Raw genomic sequence first — 17,510 nt, 5'->3', positions numbered from 1 at the left:
CCTGAGAGAAATTCTCAGATGTCCCCCCAAGTCTTTTAGCCTCTGGATCCCCAACCCCATATGGGGAGCCTCCCAGCTGATGTTTCTGATCACTCCCTAAGGGGAAGTGAGTGACATGTGGCTCCTAATGCATCAGCCCTTTCTCTCCAGGGCTGGCTGCCCCGGACCACAGTGGACACCCCTCTTCCACCAGAGCACCTCGAACGCACCTCCCTCTGTATGACACTCGTCCTGGAGGTTCAGGGCAGGGCCGGGCGTTTGTCCACGTCTCACCGTCTCACGACTCTGATGCCTCCCCTATTCCCCCCTACCTTGCCCAGCCCCGCCTCTTCCTCCCAACCCCTCCCGCCTGAGCTGCAGCCAGTACCTCAGACCCAAGCCTCACTGTGCTGGTTACATCCTGGAGGGGAGGGGTCCTTCGCTTCCAGAGAGGCCCCTGGAGGTATTTTTCTAGAAGAGAAAACGCCTTTTTTCCTCTAGAAGGTAGAGCAGTGTGGGCTTGAAGCAGCAGGTCCTGCTCACTCCCTGTAGGAAAATGACTGAAAGGCATCTCGGGAGGCGGAAGATCGAGTCGGAATCCCGCTCAGCCACGGAAGGTGGGCCTGGCCACGGAAGGTGGGCCCCTCGCTTCACCTCGGGAGGCCTCGGCTTTCTGATCTGAGCTCAGGTTAAGGAGGGTTTTGAGAGTGGTAATGCGTGCAGGTGCACGCGGTCAGGTGCCGTGTAAATCGGGCAGCCACGCCTCCTGATTTGTTGGGGCTGCAGTTCCCCACCACAGGGGAACTCGGGGCTAAAATCAGGCAAGTCTAGCCCCAACCGGCTTGGCTCAGGGGATAGAGCGTCGGCCTGGGGACCAAAGGGACCCAGGCTCAATTCCGGTCAAGGTCACGTTCATTTCCGGTCAAGGTCACGTACCTTGGTTGCAGGCTCCTCCCCTGCCCGGGCCCTGGTCCGGGCTCATGCAGGAGACAACCAATCCATGTGTGTTTCTCTCACATCGATGTTTCTGTCTTTCCCTCTCTCTTCTACTATCCCTAAAAATCAAATGGAGCCTCGGTAAGGATTCGTCAACAAAATAAAAATAAAAAGTGAAAAAAACAATACAATCAGGCAAGTTTCAGGCAGACTGGGCCCTCTGGTCACCCAATGCTGAGATCAGGGGTCAGCAAATGCACAGAGCCCAATCCAGCCTGCTGCTTGTTTATAAATAAAGTTTTATTAGAACCCAGCCAACCCCATTTATTCACAACAGTATCCATCGTGGCGCTGCATTGGGTATGATAAGAGAGTTGAGAAGTTGCAACAGGGACCCTGCTGCCTGCAAAACCTAAAATATTTTCTGCCTGGCCCTTTAAGAAAAAGTCCGCTGGCCCCGAACTTTTAAATGACAGCTAGTCGGTACTCCTGGGAGCTGGACAAAAGCCATGAAGTCTTCGGGAGGAGTGGGTGGGTCCTGGGTGTTAATGGGAATCCGGCCCCATGTTGGACGGAGAGGACACGGTGGGGTCCTGGGGGGGGGGCTGGCGTTGATGCATAGACTTGTCTGAGATTTTGGGGGGGCCAATTCTGTAGGTCAGAACTGGGTCAAAGGGGGATTTGAATAAAGAGGTCCCTACCCTTACCCCCAAACGGCCTGAAACCTTCCCCAGCTGCTCAGGAATATACCAAGATGCCCTCCCCACCACCCTACCCCACCTCCACTCCCCACCCCCTGTGCCCAAGACACAATACCGTTAACCCAACAGTCTGTGCATGGGACTTCCTGAGGGGGATGGACTGGGGGGGAAGGACCGACCCCCCACCTGAAGGAGGCACCTTGATGTCTGGAAGCATTCAGCCAGCTCATGTTCATCAAATATTTACCGAGTGTGGCCACGCTCAGTGGTTGAATGTTGACCTATGAACCAGGAGGTCACGGTTCGATTCCCGGTCAGGGCACGTGCCTAGGTGGGCTCGATCCCCAGTGTGGGGCATGCAGGAGGCAACTGATCAATGATTCTCTCTCATCACTGATATTTCTCTCTCCCTCTTCCTTCCTCTCTAAAATCAATAAAAAATATATATTTTTAAAAAATGTACCAAGTACTGGGCCTGGGCTGGGCCTGGGCTGGGCAGCAGGACACGGGATACTCCGGGGAATGAGACAGAGCCCAGCGGAACCTGGGACACAGGGGAAGGCGAGAGAAGGCAGGATGGGGGTTTACTCTGTCACCAGCAGGGAGCTCGCTGGCCCATGCAGTCTCAAAGAAGGGGCAGTCTTGGGCTCCCCAAGCCTGCCCCGGCCCTCACGGGCAAGGGGAGAAAGGGGACATATGTAATACTTTCAACAATAAAGAACTATTTTTTAAAAAATAGTGGAAACTAAGAAAGAAAGAAAAAAAAAAGGTCTCACCCTGGGCTCCCCAGAGGGGTAGCTGAGAACACTCCAGCTGCCCCCAGCGGGGTACAGCAGAGTAGTCTCAGGAACCCCACGCTCCTCAGGACCCACCCCCCCAAATGCATGATGATTGGCAACCAGAAGACGAGAGCAGTGGGTGGGGGCAGGGGACCTGAGTCTCCCCAGGGCTCGTGGGAATGAGACTCCAGCGGCCAGGAGGAAAGAGAGGCCTCAAACCCTGGCGCCCTCGGTCCTGTTGGAGTGGCCAGGGTCCTGCCCTAGAGATCCCTCCCCCAGGGGCTCAGAGGAAGCCCAGACGGGTGGCCCAGGGCCCGAGCGCTGGGTGGTGGCCGCGGAGGGAGCAGCCAGGAGTCAGGGTCCTACTCAGGGGCGCAGGCAGGGGCGCTAAGGGAGAAAGCTGTGCAGGGTGAGGTCGTCCCCATTGTGGTCCTCCCCGGGCCCTTCCAGCAGGCCCGGGCCCTTGGCGGTGGGCAGGCTGCCGTTGGCGGTGGCGGCGGGGGCCTCCCCGCCCTCGGGCAGCAGGGAGGAGATGCAGACCATCTCGGTGGGCGAGTAGCTGCGCACGTGGTACATGTGGTTCTTGCGGGAGAGGCGGACGGCCAGCACCACGGTGCACACCAGGAAGGTGGTGGCCACCAGCGCCAGGATGAGGATGGCCAGCAGGCAGTGCTTCACGGGCATGTAATCCGGGCCCTTTGTGAGGCTGGGGGACGTGGAGCTCGGCGGGGAGAGGCCCTGGCTGCTCTTCCCCTGTTTGATGAAGGCGTCCGATGAATTGCTGGCGGCCACGGTGGTGCCCCCGTGAGGATCAGACAGCACGAGAAAGGCCGTGGAGAGACCCCTTGTGGACAGTGCCTTCATGGTGGCTGGCTCCTTGGACAGGGTCTCTGTGGTAGTGGGCTCCGTGGGAGGGGCCGCTGTGGTAGCCGGCTCTGTGGACAGGGCCTCCAGGGCTGCAGGTTGCGTGGTCAGTGGCTCTGTGGACAGGGCCTCCGCGGCTGCAGGTTGCGTGGTCAGTGGCTCTGTGGTCAGGGCCTCCATGGCTGCAGGTTGCATGGTCAGTGGCTCTGTGGACAGGGCCTCCGTGGCTGCAGGTTGTGTGGTCAGTGGCTCTGTGGACAGGGTCTCCATGGCTGCAGGTTGCGTGGTCAGTGGCTCTGTGGGCAGAGCCTCCGTGGCTGCAGGTTGCATGGTCAGTGGCTCTGTGGGTAAGGCCTCCGTGGTGGCCAGCTCTGTGGATGGAGCCCCCTCTGTGGATAGAGCCTCCGTGATGGGAGGGATTGTAGTGCCCAGTTTTGTGGTCAGAGGGCCCGGTGTGACAGGAACCCCCTGTGAGGTCAATTCCATGCTGAGCTTCCCAGGGGCTGCCCCTCTGGCATCCAGGCCACCAGAGTCCCCTGTGGTCACCTCCGGAGTGGCTGGCTCGGGGGAACCAGGCCCTGCAGACTCTCTCTGCCCCAACGTTCCCATCGCAGCCTGAAGCCCGGGGCCCAGGGTCACACCCGCTGTGATAGTTTCAAGCGTGTCTGGAGGGTCCGTGCCATTCGCCTCATCGTAGTCTTCCAGGTCATCCTCGATCCCATCCGCCGGGATCTGCTGGAGGCTGGGGCCCAGGAGGACCAGCAGCAGGAGCAGTGGCAGTGGCATGACACCTGCAGGGACACACGGACAGAGGGACGTCAGGACAGCTCCACCCCTGGGCCGCCGAGCCCCCCGGGCTGGGATGCTGGGCAGCCACAGCTGGGCGTGTGTCTGCTCTGGGGCAGACGCTTGGCTGCACGCACCCGCCCGACCAGCGCGTGCCCGGTGCACAGCGGGCCCTCCGCCAACAGCAGCTTTTCCCACTGATCAGCATGAACGGCCACTGGGTGCAGTTCGAAAGCATCTGAGCTGCCGTGGCCCATACACCCATGCGTTAGAGCGTCGTCCCCATACACCAAGGCTGTGGGTTTGATCCCCGTTCAGGGCACATACAAGCATCAACCAGTGAATGCATAAAAAAGTGGAACAACAAGCCAATCTTCCTCTCCTCCTCCTCCTTCTCTCTAAAATCAATAAAAATTTTTAAAGAAAATATGAACTATTAGAGCTTCTAGTTATATTGACTTTTATGTCCCCTTTCTTGCTCCCTATTTTTGTATACATCGGCAATATAACCTGAGTGGCGTCGTTCCTGTATACAATTCATCCGTAGATCCATGCACTCACCTGCTGATGGGGGTGTCCAGGAGCAAGAGCTGGAGACCCCAGGTTTGGACCCTGGAGGACTCTTGGTGTCTGGTCCTGACCCCTCTGTTCCACTCTCCCCAGTCTTGGCTCCCTGCCCCCTCCCCCCGCTCCCCCCTTTCCTCAGCTGCACAGTTTTTCTTTTTCTGTCTCAGGGTCTCAGCTCGGTCTGGCTCCCTCCTGGCTATGTCCTTGCTCACACAAGGGGGATGGCAGCACCTACCTCTAGGCTCTTGTGACGTGAAACGAGGTGATGCAGAGCCCTTAGCACTCTGTTCCCAGCAAGCTCCGGCAAAGGCGGCTACTTTGATCTTTCACAAACCCTATCCTGCAAGTCCTCCAGGGCCCAGAGCCTTTTCAGAATGGCCCTGCCCTCGGGGAGCTGGCAGGCATCATTGCCTGTGGGTAGGGTCACTGTCCACTTCAGCCTCCGGGCTGGGAAGCCAGAAAGGGCAGCGCCTCTCCCTTCGGCCAGCTCCCTGGTCTCGCTTCTTGGCGCCGTGAACACTCCTGCTTTCCCGTCCTTCCTCTCTCCTCACACTGCCCCTGGCACTGGCTGGTGGGTGTGCAATTCAAAATCATGCATTAGAAAACCCCGCGATGAGTGACAGCTGTGTTCTAGGCAGGATTCAGGTATTTCTGGGTCCTCGGACATGAGACCCTCCGCAGTGGGCCACCCCTGCCTCAGCGCCAGGGGCAGAGTGAGCCTGCATCATTTCCAGAACCTTCCCTTGCTTATCGTGTGATTTGTAGCGAAGAACAGTGACTTGCTCACAGCCCCCTCAGCTTCCAGCCTTACTCTGACCTCCTTCCCCCGTTGGTGAGAATTATGTTGGTTTCTAAAATGCCAAGCTGATCAAATCGGAGAATAATTTCTTAAACCCAACTCTATGGTATTTGCATCAGACACCTCTGGCCCTCCCGATTATCCTCATTTTGCTGTGAAGGGATGAGACTCAGAGAGGCGAAGCGATTTGCCCAAAGACACACAGCTGGCGAGAGGCAGAGATCAGAATTGAACCCAACGAGGATTCAGGAAGGCTTTGAGGGGAGACCGAACCTAGCTGTGGGGGCAGAAGGAGCAGAAGCTTGGAGGAGAGCTTAGCTTGCTGTGTTTGTGGCTCGGGTTGGGGAACAAGTTCGGAGAGGGCGGGGGGCAGAGTAAGAATAAGAAGGACCCTAAAGGCCACATCACCTAGAAAGGCCGGCCCCCTGTGTACCGGGTGCCATGCAGGGCACAGGACTGGGAGCACAGACTATGGGGTCAGACAGAAAGATGTTTGAGCCGAAACCGGTTTGGCTCAGTGGATAGAGCGTCCGCCTGCCGACTGAAAGGTCCCAGGTTTGATCCCGGTCAAGGGCATGTACGTGGGTTGCGGGCACATCCCCAGTGGGGAGTGTGCAAGAGGCAGCTAATCGATGTTTCTCTCTCATTGATGTTTCTGGCTCTCTATCTCTCTCCCTTCCTCCCTGTAAAAAATCAATAAAATATATTAAAAAAAAAAAAGATGTTTGAGTCCTGGCTCTGGCTCTTACAAGCCGTATGACCTTGACACAGATCTTTGCCTTTCTGAGCCTCGGTTTTCTCATCTGTAAAATGGGAATAACACACAGTACCTATCCCATAAGGCTGTTGAGAGAATGCAGTGAGATGATGGATTCAGAAGTTCCCACAGTAGGTGCTTAATACATATGTCACACACACACACATGCACACCCACATACAGGTTCTTTGCCCACTAACCTGTCTTCTGCAGGCAGAGTTTCTTTGCACATGGGGGGGGGGTGCCTTCTTGGGCGAAGAGTATGTGGCCTAACCTTGACCTCACTCCCCTGGGGGCACAGGCACTTTGGAAGAAGCCCCAGCTCAGAGCCATATTTCATAATTATGAGAAGACTCAGCCCCACCTCGGGCAGTTCTCAGTTCCTGGAAGGCTGAGCCCTCAGCCACTTCCTGCAGAAGGAGGGGAAAACACTCAAGGCCCAGCCCACCAGTTCCTGGGTGGGGAGAGGCCTCTTGGTGAGTCAGGGCCCCACGTTCTGAAGCCTGGGAGCTGGGAGGATGCCATGGAGGGAGCCGGGGCCTGTTCCCAAGGTGGGCCCTCACCCCGGTCCCCATCCCACAGTCCCATGCTTGCAGAGGGGTGGGGTGGGGGCAGGGGGGAGATCACTTAGCAGCTGTGTGACCCTGGGCAGGTCACTTCACCCTCTCTGAGCCTCAGTTTCCTCATCTGTAAGACAGGTCCTATTGCTTCAAAGAATGGTGGCGAGCATGGAAAGAGATGGGGCCAGGAAGGCACCAACGCTGGCATCCTTGGCGGGGGGGGGGCACGCTTTATGTAGGGGGCTCTCTTCAGGGCGGTGGACAGAGGAGCAGAGCTGGTATCCCCCCTGCCACGCCTTGTGCACAGTTAGGGAAGCCGCAGGGGCCTGTGAGAGCAGACCCCGCTCCTGTCTGTTAAGCCTCGGTTTTCTCATCTGTAAAATGGGAATAACACACAGTACCTATCCCATAGACAAGTGCACTGGGAAGCCCACGTGTCCCTGCCTGGGCCTACCTAGGGCCACCAGCTTGCCCCGAATGTCCCTGACATTAGTGCTGAACGTCCCCTATCCCGTCTCCCTCAGTCCCAGGCACCAGCCTATTTAGTGGGAAGAACACGCAGTTCCCAGAGCTTCTGTGGCTTCTGGGGCCACGCAGGTTGCAAGGAGAAGAGCCGGGAGTGAGCACTGCCTGTGAGGGGTAGGACAATAACTGATCCTGGCTCAGATACACGTACTATAACCAAAGATGTCTCACAAAGCCCTCACTAGCCCTGGCCGGTTTGGCTCAGTGGATAGAGCATCGGCCTGCGGACTGAAGGGTCCCAGGTTGCATTCCAGTCAAGGGCACATGCCCGGGTTGCGGGCTCGATCCCCAGTGTGGGGCACGCAGGAGGCAGCCGATCAATGATTTCCTTCTCGTTATTGATGTTTCTATCTCTCTCTCCCTCTCCCTTCCTCTCTGAAATCAATAAAAATATAAACGATAAAAAATAAAGCCCTCACTGTGGATGGATCATGCCCTCATAGGAGGGACCTCCCTCATCTTCACTCCACACTGGCCATGACGATGCCCATTATACAGATTAGGAAAACAAGCCTCAGACCGGGGACTTCCTCCAGGCCTCACCTCATCTCTCCTCCAATGGCAGGAAAACAGCCGCTTACCACAGGAGGGGGGCTGGGCAGGGCTCTGAGAGAGGGACAGAGCTGTCACACCCCACTTGTCTGCTGCTCACCTAGCGGCGTAGGGCAGACACTGCCCATTTCCTGTCTTCCAAGCTAAACCCAAGCTGTTTCTGCCGAGCCCCGCCTGGGCTTGGGGGGGCGGGGGGCAGGGGACACACACCCCAACTCCAGAGACCACCTGGGCCACTCGTGACCTCCCACTCAGAATATTGGACCCCAGGAGTCCCAGCGTTCACGGTCCTGGAACCTTAGGTTCCGGAAGACTGAGCATCTCAGGGTGTGGGCTGAGCAGCCGCAAGAGAAGGGACAGCTCCAAACCCACAAGTAGGTCAAACCGAGGCCCACGTGACCCCTCACCGCCCACCATCACCACCACCACCACCATCCCGCCCCCCGCCGCCGCCACACACACCCCCCCAATCCCAGTGCGGGTCTAAGTCCTGGCAGCCAGGACAGGGCCTGGCCCAACTTGGGATCAAATCCAGTATTAAAACCAGATCTAGCCCTAGCCGGTTTGGCTCAGTGGATAGAGCATCAGCCTATGGACTGAAGGGTCCCAGGTTCAATTCCAGGTTTGGCTCAGTGGATAGAGCATCAGCCTATGGACTGAAGGGTCCCAGGTTCGATTCCAGTCAAGGGCGCATGCCCTGGTTACGGGCATGATCCCTAGTAGGGGTCATGCAGGAGGCAGCTGATCAATGATTCTCTTTCATCATTGATGTTTCTATGTCTCTCTCTTTTCCTCTCCGCAATCAATAAAAATATATTTTAAAAAAACAACAGATCCAAATCCAGCCCTATCATTTACAAGCTGTGTGACCTCAGGCAACGGAGCTCACCTCTCTGAGCCACAGATTCCTGGCTGGAACCCAGGGCTAATAGTAGGACTTGCATGCACCGCTTGGGGCTGTGGGTTAAAGTGAGCAGTCCAGGTGGCGTGTTTAGCACCTAGGAAGTACTCAATAAAGGCCGCTGTTGGCATTGTTGTTCTCTATGTACAGCCACATCCCTGAAAAGTCCCCAACCCGGGTCTGCTTTGACGCACCCCTGACATTATCCGTCAGAGAGGGCCAGGACAGGAAGCCCTGGAAACCTCCACAGCCAGCCCTGGGTGCCCTGGGCAGCCTGGCCTCGATTAGGAAATCACACATGCCAAGTGCAGACAGTGCCAGGCACTGGTCGAAGAGCTTTACATGGACTATTCACTCATTGGGCCCTATACCCCGGAGCGGCCGCTTCTCCCCTCCAGGCCTCGGTTCTCTCACCTCTAAAAAAGGGGCACAGGGTTCCCAGCTGATCCCCAGCCTCTCGGAAGGCCCTGCTCCCGCCCGGCCGGCCGAAGTCCCCAGGAGGCGCTGACCTGACAAGCCCAGCCCGTCCATATCCATATCTGGGTTTCGCTCCCCCAGAGCTGCTGGCCAAGCCTGGTGAGGGAGGCATCTGCCGTGTAAGGTGCGGTCAGCCAGGCAACCCCAGAGGAAGCCACGCGGGGCCTGGGGCCGGGGGAGCCACCTCCTGAGCCCCCTGCCCACGGACCTTGAGAGGCCTGGCCCGGGGAACTCAGATGGGAGAGGCAGAAAGCCAGAGGCCTGGGAGGGAAGAAAAGGATTCCAGGCAGCTAGAGCCCTGACCCTGGTCTATGGTATGTGTGTGTGTGTGTGTGTGTGTAGGGGCCACCGCCTTTTGCCCCTAAAGCACCCCAAATACAAATTAATAAAGTGTTGCCATTATTATTGTTGTTGTTTTATTTTGCTAGCAATGGCACCCTAATTCTAATATTTCAATAATTTGCTACGACCACACGTTATTTCCCCTATCTTACAAAAAAGCGTGAAGAACGCAGCTTCGGAAACGATATTTTTATGGACAAACCGTGCACCCCTCCTAGGCATCACCCAGACCTAACCCCAGCCTTGCTGCTGAGTAAATCCCTTCCCCGCTCTGGGCCCCAGGCCCCACCCATGAGGGGGGGTGGGTAGGCTGATTTTTAGAGAAACGCTCCCGATTTCTCCAGTTTTTTGAATTCCAAATGCTCCCAAGCCAGCAGCTGCTGGCAAACCTGCCTGTGAGGGCCGGTGGCCGTGGCGGGGAGCAGGATCCAGCCATGGACTCCAGGCAGGCCCTGGTCCCAAGCCCCCCGACCTTTGGTGTGACCTCCCCAGGGGCTGCGGCCCAGGGCCTCCCCGCCCCCCCCCCCCCGCCCCCCAACGCCTGCCGTCTGCTGCCCGGCGGGACCGCTGGTCCCTTGGGCACCCCCGGTCCCTTGGGCACCCCCAGGCACCTCCTGTGGTTTTGCGAGCCAGCACTTACCGGTCGTGCTCAGCGGAGCATGGACAGCTTCCTCGTGGGCCCAGAGCGGCTTCTCTGTTTTAGGGACCAGGACCCAGCCCACGCTGCAGGGCACTGCTGTGGCAACCCCTGCCGTGGTCCTCCACCCGCCAACGCCCAACGGCCGTGTGTGAAAGAAGGAAGCGAGAATGTGGTTGCTCAGATAGGGCCACGTGATGGCCCACACCTCCTCGTTGTGACAGCTTGGGTGACACTGCTGATTGGACTGGGTGGCAGTGGGGCACAGGGGCCTGGGAGCCCGATGTCACTCCTGGGTTCTGGTAACCAGGCCAACACCAAGAACCACCTGGACACGTTCTGGGGCGCCATGGCCGAGGCACCCAAACTGAGAAAGGCCACAGCATTAGCCGCAGTTGATGGAGAGTGGGGGCGACAGGGGACCCGCCCTGGAAGGGAGGAACCAGATGCAAAGAAGGGTGGTGATGGCTACGGAGAGCCCAGCCTTCCTTTGTGGCGCAAACGCTCCCTCTGCGTGCGAGCAGGTGGCCTGCTCAGCTGCAGCCAGAGCCCCTCTGAGGAGCTAGATTGCAAATTCCATGAGGGCAGAGCCGGCTGGCTCTCTCCCCTAATCGGTTCATGCAGTGATCGAAGGGCCAGCAGTGTCAGCCGCCGGCCCTCTTGTATAGCTCTTCACCTGGTGGGGAAGCCGGCAAGTGAGCCAGTAAACAGACCATGATGACACAGTGCGGTCATGGCGCCCTGTGGCGAGCTGGGGAGGGGCCCCTCCTTCACCCCGGGTGGGGGAGGGGTGCCAGGAGACTTTCCAAGGAGAAGTGGCACTTGAGGTAACAAGTGGGGTGGGCTGGGGGGGAGGGGTGGGCGGGCAGCCCAGGCAGAGAGCAGTCCATGGGCAAAGGCTGGGGCCTGGGGCTGCAGAGCTCTCCAGAGTGTGGCCTGCGCTCTGCACGAGGTGGGGCTCAGGACAGGTGCCGAGGGGCGCACACCCCGCCCTGCACACAGGTTGTTTCAAAATGCAAACGGGTGCCCCCGTGGGTGTGTCCTTATATAGACACACCTCGCCGTATCACTTCACAGATGTACCGTTGGGGGCCGGGGGGGGGGGGGGGGGGCCTGGATTTGCTTGTGTGTGTTTTTTGGTTTACGAATTGAAGGTTTGTGGCAACCCGGCCTAGAACAAGTCTATCGGTGCCATTTCCCCAAAGGCATTTGCTCACTTGTCTCTGAGTGACATGTTTGGTAATCCTGGCGATATTTCAAACTTTTCCATTATTCTATCTGTTATGGTGACCTGTGTGAATTTACCTAATTTACCTGCCGGCCACGGGACCTTTCATTCAAATAAAAACAAAGATCTCGAAAAATAGACAACAGAGCTGCTCTAACGAGAGGCCCAGCCCTGGAAGGGGGGGGGGGGGGGGGGGAGGGGCAGGGTGGAGGCATCCTACCCAACTGCTTCCCTGCTAGTCCTCGGGAAGGCTCAGAGGCTGAGAATTGCCGATTTGAGTCATTTAAAGGGGAAATGGCCACTCCGGGCCACTGCAGCTAGGACGCAATTCCCCTTCTCAAATGGGAACAGAACTGCCAGGAGTTCCTGTTCAGCCCAGGCCCAGGAGCAGGCTTCCTCCAGAGGGAGGGAGGACAGGGCTCCCAGGGGTCACCTGGTTGGCTTGGGCACCGGAGGGTGGCCAGCCAGCGCAGGGGCTGGTCCCAAACTCAAAGGTCGGAGGGCAATCCAATCTAGAAACCTGCTCCAGACCCAGGATTTCACCAGAAAGGTTAGCAGCACCAGAAAGGTTAGCAGCACCAGAAAGGTTAGCAGCAGAAGGAACCCAGGCCGAGGCAGCCACCCGAGTGCTAGGCCTGGGAGGTGCAGGGATGCAGAGCTCTGGACCTGGGGCCGCAGGGGGTTCTGAAGCAGACCTGCCTGAAGAAGGACTCAAACTGGCTTCAGTGGCAATAGGATTCCCAGGGGAGCTCGTGGGATTTAAGGTCAGAAATGCAGCTGGACCTTCGGCGGGGACTTAGGGAGCAAAGGGGACCCAGAAGTCCTTCCTCAACACAGTGTGCCTGCTCTGTCTGCTGGCTCCCTGGCTTCCCCAACTCCCAGACCCCTGTAAACAAAAACTCAGATAGGACAGGAGCGCGGTGGCCCAGCCTGGGGTCAACTGTGGCCAGGGGAGAGCTGGATTCTGGAAGCAAGTCCCTGCCACACAGATAATCCACTAGGTGCCCCCATCCCAGATGCCTGTATTTTCCATTCATTCATTCCTTCAACAAATATTTACTGATATGTGCCAGAGCCTGAGGATACCATCGAGAAGGAAGTAAGTGCTTGTCCTCATGGAGTTTACATTCGATTTAGGGGGAGACTGGCACCAACTCAGAGTCCAGAGATCTGATGGTAATAACGTGTAAAGGGGAAGATGGCAGGGGAGGGAGTGGGGAGCCGTGCAGGGGCTGGAGGTGGGAGGAGGATGGGCGGTCCAGAGAGAACAGCAGATGCAAAGGCTCAGAGGCAGGAGGCCTTGTGAACATGGCGGGGGTTGGAGTGGGGTGGGACTCAGGAGAGGAAGTTGGAGAGACCACAGGGACAGGTGGCCTCTGCCAGTCGTGAGGATCTCAGCTTTTACTCTGAGTGGGATGAGAGGTTGTGGAGGGGTTTAAGCCTAATTATCGGGGGTCAACAAGCTTTTTCTTAACCGGCCGGATAGTAAATATTTTACTGGTGGCCACAGGGTCTCGGTTGCATTTACTCAACTCTGCAAATGTAAAAAAACAGCCATGGACCATGCTGAAACAAAGGGGCGTGGTTGGATGCCAATTAAGGACACTAAAATTTTAATTTCATGTGAGTTCTACTTGTCACTGTCCCTCTGAGTTTTTCTCAATCATTTAAAAATGTAAACGCTACTCTCAGCTTGTGGGCTCCATAAGCTCCCGGAGGTCTGGATTTGGCCTGCGGGCCTGTTTGCCCAGCCCTGGCTCAGGGCCTTAACAGGTTACTCGGTTGCTGTGCTGAGACTAACGCAGGGGACAACAGGAAGCTCGGTTTGAAAGCTGTGCTGGTCATTTTGTGTCCATTTGACTGGGCCCCAGGGTGCTCAGATATTTGGTCAAACTGTGAGGGTGCTGGGAGGGTGTTTCTGGGTAGGCTGAGAAAAGCAGATGGGCTGCCGGTGTTGTGGGTGGGCCTGGTCTAACCAGTTGACGGTCAGCTGGCACTCAAACTGGAACGTCTGCTTTTCCGAGTGCCCGGCTTGCTGACTGGAGAGCTTGGGACTGGTTGGCTTCCGTAACTGTGTGAGCCAATTCCTTATAATGAATCTCTCTGCATATATTTGTACCCATCCTATGGATTCTCTGGGGAACCCCAACACAGACGCTCAGTCCACATCAGAGTTATATGAGGAGAGCATGGACTAGTGGGGTGACAGTGAAGGTGTGGGAGAAGCAGTGGGATATGGATGTACTTTGAAGCTGGAGCCAACATGGGTCGTTGACAGCCTATGTGAGGGGTAGGAGAGGAGACAGGGATCAGGTGGGCTGGGAGGCAGGGGCCCTGGGGGCTCTCAGAGAGTGTGGACTTGTGTCTCCCTGGGAAATCTTGACAGATTCTGTGCTAGAACACATCACTCTGGAAGCAAAAAAGGGAACAGGTGAGTGGAGATAGAGGAACCAGTTCAAAAAATGGTCTGGTCTCTACAAGAGAAGGTTTCTGGCAGGTGCCCAGATGCCCGTATAAGAATCTCACCAATGTCACTGCAATAAATTAAAAAAAAAAAAATCTCGCCCTGGCGGGGTGGCTCGGTTGCTTGGAGCATCGTCCTGTACACCAAACGGTTGCCGGTTCAGTCCCTGGTCAGGGCACATATTTAGGTTTCGGGTTTGGTTCCCAGTCAGGGCACAGATCTAGGTTTCAGGTTCGATCCCATTGGGGTGTGTATGGAAGACAGCTGATAGATGTTTCTTTCCCACATCGATGTTTCTTTCTCGCCCTCCCTCCCTCTAAGAATCAATGAAAACGTATCCTCAGGTGAGGATTTAAAAAATCATCATCTTGCCGCCTTTCCTGATGTTCTGCTACACTGCCTCCAGTAGACCCTGGCCAGGTGACGAGAACTCGTGTCACTCTGGAACCGCAGCTGAGGCGTTTGGCAACCATGAGAGGCTCTGTGTACCTTCCACAACCCAAAGGGCATCTGGGCGGGGAAGCAAACCTGCAACAGCTTCCTGTTGTTTATGGCGCAACTTCCCGGTTCTCAGGTTCTCAGGCTTGTCGCTGTCGTCCCCAAGCTTGGATTCTTTTTTGCTGAAATCCTGATGGTTGACTTCTTGACCCTCAGGGCACGGAGCCTCAACACTTTTCCTTGCTGGGCCATTTGGCCACTCGCTCCTGTACAATGTTCGCCAGGACCTTTACACTCTCACTGTAAAAACAGTGACCCAGTGAATGCCAAGATAAACAACCATGTCTGGGGGGCAGGCAGGATGAGGAATGAGACAGCAGAGCTTCACTATAGTGAAGGTGAGCCCTGATGCCAGGACCTGAGGCACCTGGTGGAGGCGAGGCTAACACACTTGGCAACCCCTCCCCAGCTTCCCTAACACTGTCATCTACTCGCACCCCAGGTTGGCCGGGAAGGTGGGGACGGCGCCTTATTTGTACCTGAAGCCCTGGTGCACACAGCACCTGGCACCAGGTGAGCCCCTGGCGCCTCCCCTGTGAAACTGATGTCACTTTCAACCCGAAGCTTCCCCTAAGCCTGCAGCTGCCCGCTGGGATCCCGTCGGAATCATTTCTCCCCGGTGCTGTGCCCAAACCACCAAACTCTTAGTCTTTTAAGATGTAAGCCTCCATTTAAAAGGAGAAAAACCTAAGCAGCTAGAGGTCAGTCCCCATCTAGAGCACATGGATGCCTTTTGGTAAGAGACCCATCTACTTGCTCTTCACCTGCCTTCCAGACTCCTGAGCTGAGTGTTGGGGTAACTTGTCTTCCCTGGGCAATGGGCTGGCACTCTTTCCAAGGTCCCTCACCATGAAGTCTGTCACGTGTGTTCCCCACACAAACCCTTCATGCCCCCACATCTTACAATGTTTTCCTACCCAGTTTCCTCTCCACGCAGTAGAGTAAAATGACACTGAATTTCAAAGCTCCCCCCAGCCTCTCTCTAAAATCGCCTCCCTCCACATTCCAACTGATCTAGCAAATGTTGCAGCCAGTATCTTTGGATCTGGAGCTATTTCCCACTCCCCACTTCTCCCTTCCACCTTTTCCAGAACTTGCAATTGGAGAAGCTTCATGAAGCACACCAGGACCCGTGCCTCCTAGCAAAGTCCTCCCACCCCGTCGTCTGATAAACGGTTTGCTGGTGGGCTAAATTGGTGGGGCCAGGGACCGGGGTGCTATCCTTTGGGACTTAAAATTGGACACACCCCACTAGGGAGGTGACATCACCCCATTTCAATCAGAGGTGGCAGGTAGAACTGAGACTGAGCATATTAAAATATACGTCCCATATCATATTGGCTGAAAATGTATTTCCCAGTCTGTACAGCCTTCACCTTTTGACATCTTAAAGTCTGATATTTATGTAGCCAGTCTCTCTCTTCCTCTGTGATTTATTCCATTGCTTTGGGATTTTAAAATCACAAATGGTTTTCCCCAGTCTCAAGTCTAGACAAGGAGGAACTTACTTTTTTTTTCTAAATTTGAAATAGTTTCCTTTCATTTAACTATTGACTTAACAATGTACAATGGTGTCACCAGGAGGCTCTAACGAGTCCATGCCCTGAGCTACTTAACGTAGCCACACCATTTCCTCCCACCACTGATCTGTGATGCTTGTTTTAATGTATTACTAATTTATCATTCATACACTAATTTTAATAATTTCTTTCTGGGAATGAAGACATTGATAGGAAAAATCCGATTAAATAGATTATCCATGACTGCTACATCCACATAGTAACATTTGTGGTGTTTACTCTACACACAAATATACACTGTATGTGCATATACCCTTAAAAGGGTTTGTCAAAAACATCCCTTCTGGGGTGGGTATTCTATTTTATCCATCTTTATTCAAGGTCATGGAGCCAGGCCTTTTATGTTTGTATGAACAAGTCTAGTCTAACGGACTCAACACCCTCCCCACCTTACCTTTGAAAAAAGTACTTTTATACGCCAACTAACACCATTTACCCTCAGGGACGTCAAGGCAGAGAGAGTTGGACAGAATTCTTTTTTTGTGACACAAATTTCACTTTTCTGATGACATTAGTAACAGTTCACTGTAAGACACTTGCGATATACTGGTGGTGGAAGCCCAATATCCTGAAATACTATTAAATGACTTGAACTATACAATATTACAACATATGGATGTGACAGGTAAATTAACCAGCTGGACTGTTTTTTCTCCTCTTCTCATTCCTGAATAGATGTTAGTTTCCCTGGGACAAAATTCCCCAAGGTGAAATCATGGGTCAAAAGTAAGAACATGTGCCCAGCCAGCGTGGCTCAGTGGCTGTGTCAACCTATGAACCAGGAGGTCACAGTTCAATTCCTGGTTAGGGTACATGCCTGGTTTGCGGGCTCGATCTCCAGTGGGGAGCGTGCAGGAGGCAGCCGATCGATGATTCTCTCTTAACGTTGGTATTTCTAGACCTCTCTCTCCCTCTCCTTTACTCTCTGAAATCAATAAAAATATATGTAAAAAGAATAGTAAGAACATGTGAGCCTTCTGATATATCTGTCACACTGCCCTCTGGAAAGGCTGTGCCAATCTGCATAACTACCTCTAACAGTGGAGAAAAGGACTTTAAAACATTTTTTTTAAAGGAACAAGGGGCACTGTCCAGCTTGGCCCGTCTGAAAAAGGTGTGTCCTTGACAATGACGAGGGCTGCAGGGCATTCTCAGGGGCCAGCAGAAAGCGGCCAGGCCACTTAGAGTTAACAGATTCCTAAGAACCAGCAAAGTTTTTCCAGACCCAACATCAAGTACAGCAAGGGAAGTCACCTTTAAAAAAGGGGAAGTTCTCCCTCGATGCAGCCTGGCTGGCCGTCTGGGGCCAGCATGGTGACCTTTGAGTCTTCTGGCAAAGAAACGAGGTGCCAAGTCAGTCATAAACACCCCACACCACGCGTCACCCCCCTGACCTGGGCGCCGAGGGGCTGGACAGCATCTGCCAACTTCCACTTCCTGCAGCCACGGACTGACCACGGCCCTGGCCGCCATTCTTCTCAGCAACTTTAGAAGTATTTGGAAGGAAAGCTGTGCACCAACTGGTCATATTCACAGCCGTTTAGAAAAACCAAACAGTGGGAAAGTCTTTGCCACAAT

The 17,510-nt window shown here is 55.2% G+C and overlaps 1 protein-coding gene across 1 annotated transcript; it reads right to left on the bottom strand.

Moving 5' to 3' along the window:
• Window positions 1–1,202: 1,202 nt before the first annotated feature.
• On the bottom strand, window positions 1,203–10,293 carry SELPLG (selectin P ligand). The gene is made up of 2 exons (XM_070399188.1): window positions 10,166–10,293; window positions 1,203–4,050 (listed from the first exon to the last, which is right to left on the bottom strand). Exon 2 carries the CDS (start codon window positions 4,043–4,045, stop codon window positions 2,783–2,785), a length of 1,263 nt encoding a protein of 420 aa, XP_070255289.1. The 5' UTR covers window positions 4,046–4,050; window positions 10,166–10,293; the 3' UTR covers window positions 1,203–2,782.
• Window positions 10,294–17,510: the final 7,217 nt, after the last annotated feature.

Source organism: Myotis yumanensis, unplaced genomic scaffold (genome assembly GCF_028538775.1).
Source record: "Myotis yumanensis isolate MYYU_CA2020_CCGP unplaced genomic scaffold, mMyoYum1.0.hap1 SCAF_19, whole genome shotgun sequence".
In the NCBI taxonomy this organism is placed as follows: domain Eukaryota; kingdom Metazoa; phylum Chordata; class Mammalia; order Chiroptera; family Vespertilionidae; genus Myotis; species Myotis yumanensis.
This window is presented reverse-complemented; position numbering and strand designations above follow the sequence as displayed.

Coding starts and splice junctions, on each gene's coding strand:
- SELPLG (XM_070399188.1), bottom strand. CDS start 4,045: ATGCCACTGCCACTGCTCCTGCTGCTGGTCCTCCTGGGCCCCAGCCTC.